At 33.3% G+C, this 12,083-nt stretch overlaps 1 protein-coding gene across 1 annotated transcript in view; it reads left to right on the top strand.

The window, feature by feature from the left end:
* LOC129245862 (proton-coupled zinc antiporter SLC30A1) overlaps positions 1-12,083 on the top strand; it is a 66,512-nt gene that overhangs the window by 42,143 nt on the left and 12,286 nt on the right. The window contains exon 2 of the mRNA XM_054884285.1: positions 859-1,243. Within this exon, the coding sequence (XP_054740260.1) occupies positions 1,055-1,243 (189 nt within the window). The 5' untranslated portion in view covers positions 859-1,054. The remainder of the gene's footprint in view (positions 1-858; positions 1,244-12,083) is intronic.

Raw genomic sequence — 12,083 nt, 5'->3', positions numbered from 1 at the left:
GCCACTGGCGTAAGAGACTGCTTTGGTTCATCTGAAAAAAAAAATCGGTCGATTTTTCATTAGGCGATATGTCGCTATGGTGGGTAGCAGATTTACAAAAAACAAAAAAATTCTAGATATTGTATCTGTTTATTGGAAAAACAAAATAAAGGATTTTTTTCACTTTCCGCTCTTAAAAAAATAGAAAAATTGATTATAAATTTATAATTCTGCCACAAGCACTCAATAAAATAATAAAAATTCAAATCAATCGGTTCAGTACTTTTTGAGAAATTACCAACGTCAACTCGGAAAAAATAGTTTCGAGAAAAACACGGTTAACGCACTTATACCTGGGTGTCGTACTCCAAACTGGTCTTGTTTTAAAGGACTGTATCGTCTTAACTACAACGAATTTCAATATAAAAATTTGCAAGTATATTTTTGAAAGTATAAACTATCATAACATGAAAAAAAAATATTTTTTTTCGAAATTCTAGGCCAGAAAGGTGCCTGAAGTATGGACATCCTTACTCTCATGCGACTAATTTGTATAGTTATTGGAGGATTGCATTCACTTTTTATAAATATTAGTTACGAAAAAAAATTTTCTTACAATAAAAATCGAAAGTTTTCCATTTCATTTTCAAATTTCCCATTCCACAATTGAAAAACCAAATTTACATGAAAATGAATGGTTTAATTCTCGGTCAACCAAATATTAATTATTTGTAAACCAGTGTAATTATAAGATTCGATCAAATCACACCCAAATCAATACAATTTAGTATAGAAACTTGAACCATATAGGCATACCACACCCCAAAAGCCTAGACACATGTAAATCTAAAATAAATTACTTATTTTTAATCGTTTCAGGCTACAAACCCCGCTCAATTCCATCAGATAATACATGAAACTCGCAACAGACTATCCGCAGTGCATCAGCCAAACAAATATTCGCCAAACAAGAAGACGTAGAATTGCCTACGTCTAGAATTGCTAGTCTCATCCGAGTAGGGTTATTACACTAAAAAATATTAGTTATCGAGCGAAAACAACAAAAAAAAATAATATGCCATTCTCCGACTTATTTAATAGCTGTCAACCGGTACAGTTGTATATCGTGTTGACGATGTCCAGCTCTTATTTCATCGTTCAATTGGCGCTGAGCCACATAACACACGCGCTAACCCTGCTAATGGCGTCCTATCACATGTTATGCAACATTTTTGCGCTTATTGGCTGCATAGTAACAATTAAGGTAAGATTAAAGTATGTCAAAAATCCCTATTATCTATGCGAAAACATTTTCGTATGATTTATAGATATAAGAGTTTTTTTAAGTTATATTGTATTTATTTATACCGTAGATATGTACACATATATGTACATATATGAACTGTGTGCGTCAAAAAGAAGTAAACAGTTATTTTATCGGTGTGAATGCTTTTATTTCAGTTCAGTCATCGATAAAACATTGAAATGCCTTAACACAGATTTATTATAGGAATACAGAAAGGTTTATTATAGGAGTTTAATTCTTTGTAAATAATAAACAGAAACCAAACGCGATCAAAAACAATTCACTTAATCAGAAAGTACTGACTGATAAAGAATTAATGATTTCGCTCGTTATAAAAAGTAAACGGCATAACAGCAAACAAATATTAACACCCTTTGCCAATTGGTGACCCAACAACATTTTCAACCATTTTTACTATTTTTTTTGAATGTTCATTATTTTTGTATAAAAGTACAGCTCATTACCTAACAAAAACCATAAAAATACACTTTTCAAATTTTATGCTAAAATTAGAAAAGTCTCAGAAATTTTCATCGCAATTCCATGGTTTTAATTTCTAGAAAGATTTTTGGTACGCCGTTTTATAGCTCCCTAAATTTTAGTATAAGAAAGTGTAAGTTTGAAGTTCCTGAAAATCTCGTTGATTTTTTATAATTTGTTTCCTATACGGTACTGCCCATTCTTCGTCCATATAAAAACTGTTATGCATTCGTTATATGAAAAAAATTGTACGGAACTAAAAAATAAAAAAAATATGTATTAAAAATGCACTGAAATTTAAAAAAATTGCATTGTCATTGCGGACCATTGCTAAAGAACCATTTTAAGTTTGCGAACTGTTTAATGTTTGCGGACGACATGAATCCCTCCAAGAGGTACATAACTTGACAGATAGTCAAAACGTCAAAACTTACAGTCAGATCTCGATGCCTTTCAAAATTGGTACTCATCAATCGATTTATTTCTGAATGTCAACAACATTTACCAGAAAGCCAAATTTCTTGTCTATTAATTATAAATTAAACAACTGCATCCCAAGTCGGAAGTGAGAAATAAAAGGTCTTAGTGTTATTTTTGATACTAAATTTCATTCACCAAACATTTTGATTATATGGTACCCAAAGCATTTGCAATGGTGGGCTTCATCAGAAGAAATTCCAGTAATTTTAAAGAGTCTAAAACTGTGAAGTTCCTCTAAGCTGCTAATTATTAACTTCAATGAAAATATTGTTAATTTTAAGCTTGCTTTGTTTACCATATTTAATTAAGTGAATTATTTCATTAGATCATTTTCTGTAGACTTAAGTAAATAAAATAAATAAAAATAATCAAAATATTTTTTTAATTAATCAAAAATAGAAAATGATCTTAAAACCCTCGTACACGCGCGCTTAGAAAACGAACGTTCTTCATACACAGAACTAATTGGACACTACTAGAAGTACTTAAAAGCAGCCATTTAGTTTGGTTTCAAATAATAAATTCAATACGGAAAATGAAAAAAAAAAAACTTTTTTTCTGTAAATAAGTCATCTCTTACTCCATTTCTTTAATAATACAGAACAATGTAAAATACAATACTTTTCATATTGACCGATATATGTCACCAAAAATGAAATGTATATTTATATATTTTTTATTTAATACTTATTATACACTGAAATTTAAATTTATTCAATTACAGTCATACCATCTTCTTCTGGAATATCGTCATAAATATGGCAAAATTCTGAATTATATTCTGATTTTCTTCCAAATCCATATCCTGTTGAATCATTGGTCCGAATCTCTCATGTCTTGCGATATAGCAATCGTTAAATGAATACTTCTTGTCTAAGTAGCCTATTCGTAGTGCATTGGAAGCACCACTATCAGTTATTTTGTCCCATGGATTTTTTACCCAATTCACAACTTCTTGTAAATCTGGTTTTACAAAATTACTTCGATGATTTCTCATCATTCTGTTTTCAATATATTCAATTGACGAAGAAGCCTTGCGGTGAACTGTCGTTTGAGCTCCTTGGCCGAGGAATACCGCCTTCACATCCATAGCAATCATCTTGGAGAGTTGGTATTTCGAAATATCGATGCCATCAATAAAAAGGTTAGACTCAAGTGCACGCTTAACAACTTCATTGTCTTCCAGCTTAAACAATGTTGTTCATCTCCTTAGAGATAGTTCATTTCGGTTAAAGAAGTTCTCGAACCAATGTGACGATGCTTTAAATTCTTCTATAGATATATCAAATTCAATTGCTGTTTCAAGGGTAAATTTTTGAATACCAAAGTCATTACTCTCCTTCGTGCAATCCATTCCCAGATGCAACCTTCGAACTCAGAAAATAACTGCTACCGCCCTGATCCAACTCTGTGCTTCTTCTCACCAGTTGACACAGGTAATCGCAGTCTGCATGCTTTTTACGAAGCATACAGAGATCCAGTATCTTCTCTTTACAGAATGCTAATGCAAAATTATTCACTTTATTTTTAAATAAAATTACTTGTGAGGAAATGATCAGACTTACAAGACTGAATTGAATGAACCAATTTTTTAAATTAATTTCTTGCTATTAAAAATGTTTACATTGGATCAACTGAAAACGAATCCATCCAGAAACTGCAGAAGTCCATTGACGAAGTAGTCACATGGACTGAAAATTGGAACATAAAGCTAAACGAAACTAAATCAGTTCACGTGGATTTTACTAACAAAAAAATGATCTACAAACCAGTTCATATTTTGTCAGCAATAGTGCCAAATGCTAATAGTGCAAAGTATCTAGGCATGACTTTAGATGTAAAGCTCAAGTGGAAAGAGCACGTGAAAATCAAAGCTGCTGAGCTGAATCTAAAGATGCAAAAACTCCAATGGCTAATTGGCAGAAACTCTGAGCTATCAACTCAAAATAAACTCCTCATATACAACCAAGTGCTAAAGCCGGTGTGGACCTATGGTCTTCAATTATGGGGATGCACTGCAAAGACCAACATCGACATTATACAGCGCCTCCAAAATAGAGTAATCAGGGGAATCGTTAAAGCTCCCTGGTACGTGCGTAATGAAGATCTGCACAAGGATTTAAATTTAAAAACCGTCTCAGACACAGCCAATTTTTGTGCAGTTAAGCATGCTGAAAAATTAAAAAAACACATTAACGCAGAAGCTTCCGTACTAAGCGATGAAGCAACTGTAAAAAGAAGATTGAAAAGAAAGAAACCTCAAGACTTAGTTGTCAATATTGTTTAAGCTTAATGTTAAGCTTTAAGTTAATGCTTGTTTTTTATAAAAATTAATAAAATAAAAAAAATTAATAAAAAATAACAAAAATTTAATAAAAATTAAAAAAACAAAACTTTAAAAAAATTAAATAAAAATAAAAAAAAATATTTATAGTAAACTTTAAAAAAGAACTTTAAAAATTAAATAAAAATAAAAAAAAACATTTAATAGAAATTAATAAAATAAAAAAAATTAATAAAAACTAAAAAAGAAATAAAATAAATAAAAATTAAACAAAACTTTAAAAAAATTTAATAAAAATTAAAAAAACAAATGTATAATAAAATTTAAATAGACCTTTAAAAAATTAAAAACAAAAACATTTAATAGAAATTAATAAAAACTAAAAAAAATGTAATAAAAGCTAAAAAACAAAAATTTAATAAAAAGTATTTTTTAATACAAATTAAAAAAAACTTAAAAAAAAAATTAATAAAAATTCTAAAATGTTGTTAAAAAAATCAAAAAAAAAGATTTTAAATTACAATTTAAAACACAAAATATACAATAAAAATTGAAAAAAGAAAAATGTTAACAAAAATTAAAAAAATTTTAAATATTAAAAAAATTTTTTTAATAAGTTTTTATTTAATAAAAATTAAAAAGAAAAATTAAAAAAATTTAATACAAATTAAAAAAAAATTATGAAAAAAGAAAAAACTCTTTAATAAAAATCACCTTAAATAGAAATTAGAAATTTTAGAAAAAAATAAAGAAGATTTTAACGCAAATCAAGCAAAAATGTATACAAAAAATTTAATAAAAAAATTAAAAAAAAGTTAAAAATTTAAACCAATGATTTTAATAAGTTTTGTTTAATAAAAAGTAAAAACAAAAAAGTTTAATAAAATTGTAAAAAAATGTTTAATACTAATTAAAAAAAGAGTATTTTTAAAATAAAAAAAAAAACAAAGAAAGCTCTATACTAAATCTTTCAATTGAATAAAACTTAAAATTATATTTTTTTCAAAATGTTTTCAGTTTCCTTATAAAAAAAGCTTCAATAAAAGTAAAACATCTTTTTTAACGTTAATAGTATATAGTATTAAAGCTTACGTATTGTAACTATTTGGTTCAAAGCATTAAAGTGCTGTTAAATTTTATAAATATGTATGTTATTGCTCATAAAGCATAATTACTTAGAGATAAACAAGGTTTGATAAAAAAATACACGCTTCATGTGCGTAAATTAAATATATATACACATATATATAAGTACATATGTATGTACATACATTTGCACTTAACTCTGAAAGAAAACGTTTAATAGACTAGCGATTGCATTTAGGCCTTAGAGTGCCAACACTTGATGGTTTTATATTCCACTGCCTTATTAGTGAGTATTGTACACTAGCGCGATGAATGATTCTCTTTATATAAACAGCTATGCAAAAGCATATGATAAGATGTTTTAAATATAATGTATTTGTATAATAAATGAACTAGCTTAAAGGGGCTATAAATTCCACATTTGAGTTCAAAGAAAAATCTTGGGTGCGTGAACACGGCTAGCACGGATTAGTTCACTCTGCTCGGATTGTACTGTATCCATATATTTTCGCTTGTAAAATTCTGAATTGTGGGTGACAAACATTGTTGAAATAAAACGATAATTTATAATAATACTTTTTTCTATTCAAATGCTCCTGATCTAACTCAAACTGAACGCACCAAGGGAAGGCACCAAATGCGACGAACTATAATCTTATCTCTTGAGCCATAAAACACATCAAAGTGTATTAGAATAAATTATAAAAAAGGCCTACAATAACATTTTATTATATACAATATTTCCCATAATAAATTAGTCAGACTTATCATAAAATGGGTATTTGTATAAAATTGGTTTTTGGCAAATGGTTGAAGTTTGGCACATTTAAGTTGCATCAACGATAATTACCAGCGCGCTAGCAAATATTATATTTGTACTCAAATTATTTAAATCACAAGAATTATTAAGTAAAGGGTGTTTTTTTTAGAGGTTAGGTTTTCAAGATGATATAAAACGTATATAATTTAATGTTATGGCCAAGAATTTAGCTTTATTATAAAGATAAGGGTTTGCCATTATGTTTTAAAAATGATTTCGGGCAAGTGGCCACCGCGGCTGGCTCGAATAAATTCCAGCCGAGAGGCCCAATTTTCGACCACTTTTTGCAGCAATTGGGGCCGTATGTCAGCAATAACGCGCCGAATATTCTCTTCCAAGACGTCAATCGTCTCGGGCTTATCTGCGTAGACAAGCGACTTCACATAGCCCCACAAGAAATAGTCCAGCGGTGTTATATCGCACGATCTTGGAGGCCACGCCACAGGTCCACGGCGCGAGATAATGCGCTCACCAAAAGTTTCCTTCAATAAATCGATTGTTGCGTTGGCTGTATGGCATGTAGCGCCGTCTTGTTGGAACCAAAGGTCGTCCACATCAACATCGTCCAATTCAGGCACGAAAAAGTCATTAATCATGGCTCTATAGCGCTCTCCATTGACTGTAACATTATGGCCGGCTTCATTTTTAAAGAAATATGGACTAATGATTCCCTCAGATAGAGCACCTCCCATACAGCACACCAAACAGTGACTTTTTGAGGATGTAACGGCGTCTCAGCAATGGCTTGTGGATTATGTTCACTCCAAATGCGACAATTTTGCTTATTGACATACCCATTCAACCAAAAGTGAGCTTCATCGCTGAACAAAATTTTCTTCGATGCGTCGCGCGAACCGAACCATTATTTTCGTAATAAATTTGCACGATTTGCAAACGTTGTTCAGGCGTAAGTCTATTCATTATGAAATGGCAAACCAAACTGAGCATAAATCAAGTGACAGCTGTCAAAAAGACCATCTACGAAAAAAGTAGTGCCAACTTGAAAACCTAACCTCTAAAAAAAACACCCTTTACTTCGTTTTTCAAATGCTCTTAATTAGTAATATTGTTAAAATTTTTATTTCAGAAAATTTTTCCACGGGTTTGAATTACAAAGTTTTTGTTGAATGCTTAATGGGGCACTCGTGTTCGAAATCAGGTGATCTCAGACAATAGATGAGCAAGGCAATCGGCTGTTACGTAATTGTTCAGGGGAGGGAAATTTTAAATATTAAATTATATCAGGGGACGTTTAAAACAAAGAAGGTGCAACTCGGCACTGAACCTCCATTTGGACTAATAAGATTTTACTATGGTAAATTTCCTTCATGAGTTTTAGCACATGAGTTGCTACTTCTCTATTTTAGAGGCTGTGGCTATACGCTGTTTTTAGAGAGTACAAGGTGTGGTTATTAAATAATGATGCTGACGCTGTCTACTATGTTTCTTTTTTTATAATAACAAGTCCAACGATTCCTTACTTCCACCCAATCAATACGAAGGGATCCACGACGAGGGTCCGCAAAACATACGGAAATAGGAGTTTGTGAAGTGGAAAAGGCCTGAATATATGTAAAGTTAGAGACCTAGGTTAGGTTGAAGCGGTTGTTCTGTGGTATACACTCAGGCTCATAGCCCATTGTGATGCCGCGTAGGGAGCTTTCCCTATTTCTGCTAAAATCAGTGAGTTCTTTTCAAAAATTTTAGAATACCCCCTTCTGCAGAACTGAGATCTTCCAATTCGTTAAAAAATTGTCTGCGTAGAATAGCAAATCTCCGTCGAGATAGAGCAGGACAATGGCGCAGAAGGTACAAGATTGTCTCTTCCTTTTCCTCATCAAGACAACTTCTACAGTAGTCATGTGCTTGCACACCCAACCTTTGGGCGTGCCTACCTATTAGACAGTGTCCCGTTATGACTGAAATCAGTGTGCTAAGGCTGTGCTTATTTTGGCTTAGCAAAGATTTTGTGCGTTTAGCATTGAGAGTCGTCCATAGTTGACGGACAATTTTGCAGGTGGCTTCATTATGCCATCTGGTCATTTATGGAGAGATAGAGTGGGATAGTTTTCTTGATGGTAAAAAGTGGGTTTGATATATCACAAGTGATAAAATTAGATTTAAAAACGTGGCATAAGAATCCAAACGGTTCATTAAGCACGTAATTTCTTTATATGATTTAAAAAAAAGAGAACTAAAAATGGAAAAGAAACATAAAGGCTTACCTTGGCCAGAGGAAATGGGCTAGAAATTGACTCTGTGAGCGGTTTAATCATAAATATTATATCTAGAAATTTTCTACGACTAATAAAAATGCGAGGATTGGTATGCTTTAGACTGTTTAACGATTGTATGAGTGAAGATCATGTAGCGAGTACCATCGAAAATCTCTTGACGCAAAAACTAAAAACTGCTTATTTATGTAAATTTGGTAATGTGAGTTTTAGAGTACTGAACCATATTCCAGTATCGGTCATACTAATTTTAATTTCATACTTTCATTATAAATATAAATATAAATATAAATATAAATATAAATATAAATATAAATATAAATATAAATATAAATATAAATATAAATATAAATATAAATATAAATATAAATATAAATATAAATATAAATATAAATATAAATATAAATATAAATATAAATATAAATAAAGGGGTTTTCAATTGGCGCGGGTCGATTTTGGCGCTCTGTGGCAGCCATTTTGTTTTGGTGACATCTGTCAAATCTTTTGTTTATTATTCAGTTGTTTATGCCAAATCATCATGGCAAGTTACACGATTAAACGTTCAAATTATAAAACTTTATTACCAAAATGAGTGTTCATTAACGCAAACGTTGCACGCATAGCGCCCAATGACGCCGCCGGCGGTAGACGTGGTGGCCCTTCAAAGTCGACTCTTCAACGTTTGGTGGCCAAATTTGAGACGACCGGGTCAGTAAACAATCAGCCAACACCCGTACATTCAAGGAACGCAAGATCAGCGGAGAACATTGCCGCGGTCCGTGAAAGTGTACAGCAGAACCCGAGGCAGTCTATTCCTCGCCGTGCACAAGAACTTGGCCTTTCGCAGACTTCAACTTGGCGAATTTTGCGTCGAGACTTGGGCCTTCACCCGTACAAGATCCAACTGACCCAGGAGCTCAAAGTTGATGACCATAGACAACGCCGTTTGTTCGCTGACTGGGCTTCGAATCGTTTGGAAGAGAACCCCAGTTTTGGGCGAAAAATCATCTTTAGTGACGAGGCGCATTTTTGGATGAATGGCTGTGTTAACAAACAAAATTGCCGTATATAGGACGACACCAATCCACATGCGGTTCACCAGGTGATAATGCATCCTCAAAAAGTTACCGTTTGGTGTGGACTTTGGGCCGGCGGCGTCATTGGTCCTTACACTTTTGAAAACGACGCTGGTGAGGCGGTCACCGTCAACAGCAAGCGCTACACAACGATGATAACCAATTTCTTATGGCCCATATTGAACCATATGGATCTAGGCGACATGTGGTTCCAGCAGGACGGCGCTACGTGCCACACAGCAAACGCCACGATTGACGATTTCAACATCTACCCGCCCTTATTGCAAAACCCTTTATAAATATGTATAATTTCAATTGGTTTTTGAGTGATGAATTTGCCAGCCTAGTTTTGTTTGCGAATGTTCATAGTCTATAACTTTTTAGCTTGATATGTTCTGCGATAGTGGTATTCTTATCTCAACCATTCTTTATCACTACTTTTTCATTTTCGCCACAGACTCATATACAGGGTGGCTGATGAAAGCCGCTACCAAAAAAAAATTGAATAACTTTTTTTCCTTTTAAGTTATCTGTTCCATTTTTGTTTTAATTTGCAGATTGATCTTTAAAATTTATTAAAATGGATAACTGGGACACGCAAACAAGAATTTGGATAGTCCGCCGCTATCACGCACTGGAGTCCGTAGTTTTGGTACAGAGAGAGTACAGGCGGATGTTTGGCGGCGATCCCCCGAGCAGATGGACCATAATGAGACTGGTGAATAATTTTGCTGAGCAAGGAACAGTCGCAAGAAGGCCTTATCATCGAAACCCACCAGTTCGGACGGAGGAAACGATCGCTGCTGTAGCTGCAGCTATACAAAGCAATCCAAGGGTTTCAACAAGAAGCTTATCTGCTCAATTTGGTGTCAGCCGACAGTCTTTGCAAACAATAATGCACAAAGATTTAGACTTATTTCCCTACAAAATTCAAATGGTTAACAAACTGAATGCAGCAGACTTGCCGATTCGCTTGGAATTTTGCCAGAAGATCCTGCAAATGGTGGAAGAAGACCAAAACATGTTAAACTGCCTTTTCATGTCTGATGAGGCCCATTTCGATTTAAACGGCAATGTGAACAAACAAAATTGTCGAATATGGAGTACTTCTAACCCACAGATACTCCACGAGACGGAATTGCATCCTCTTCGCGTGACAGTGTGGTGTGCGGTTTCTTCACGCTGTATTGTCGGGCCTTATTTTTTTGAAGAAAATGGTCACACCGTTACGGTTACTGGAGACCGTTATTTGAAAATGCTGAAAGAATTTTTCTATCCAGAACTACGCCGCAAGAGAATTCCTTTCAACTCTGTGTGGTTTCAACAAGATGGGGCAACGTCTCACATAGCCCAGACTGTTATGACAGAGTTGCGACGAAAATTTCCCAATAAACTGATTTCAAGAAACTCCGAATTTCGTTGGCCCCCCAGGTCGCCTGACCTTACTGCACCTGACTTTTTCTTGTGGGGTTTATGTAAACAAGAAGTTTATAAAACAAAGCCAACAAATTTGGATGAACTAAAACAATCCATTCGGGCAACAATTGCGGCTATTCCTGTCGCAACTCTCAAAGCAGCAATGAACAACTTTTTACTAAGATGCCGCACTTGTGTCAACGAGCATGGGGGGCATTTAAATTCAATTATTTTTAATACTAGTTAAGCTACATTTAATAAAATTTAATGACCTTCAACTTAAAAAAAAAATAAATGAATTCCATACACTAAAAAAAAGTTATTTGAGTTTCTTAATGTAGCAAAATTCATCAGCCACCCTGTATATAGCAAAAACAAAAACATACACAGAATTCACGCTGCAGCTTAAGGGACTATATACAGTTAGAAAGCGGAAAAAAGCAAATTTTCCAGAATTTTGTCTAAGAAAACTTTTAAATTTATTGATCTAAAATTTTTTCACACATATTATGTTATCTTTTAACTGTATTTTAAGATGTAGTATTAGTAAAAATATTTGTTTGGAAAGGAGCTACAGCTGATCTTCGAGAGCTTTCTTAAAAAAGACGTTTTGCGGTGACCACTATAGGTATCTCTGAACCGGTTTCACTCTTCAAGGATCGCCTTTTTAAGATCAGCTATATTATGGATGTCATATGTTCTTATTTCTGCAGAAGGACGCATGAAGACAAAGCGTAATCCCAGCCCGGTCCGCTACTTAAACTCAACTAACCTACTTATTTCATCACGCTCTAAAACCAACTAAAGCTGCGAATAGTGGTGTCGTAGCTTAGCCGCACCATAACGCTGTAAGCGTAGCCGCATGTGTCTATCAAATTTTGGGTTTTCCTCGTAAGCAGCTGCAAAACACTTTAGATTTTTA

The sequence above is a fragment of the Anastrepha obliqua genome, chromosome 4, assembly GCF_027943255.1.
Source record: "Anastrepha obliqua isolate idAnaObli1 chromosome 4, idAnaObli1_1.0, whole genome shotgun sequence".
NCBI classification, from domain to species: domain Eukaryota; kingdom Metazoa; phylum Arthropoda; class Insecta; order Diptera; family Tephritidae; genus Anastrepha; species Anastrepha obliqua.
The sequence above is the reverse complement of the archived record's forward strand: the minus strand, read 5'-3'. Positions and strand labels throughout refer to the sequence as shown.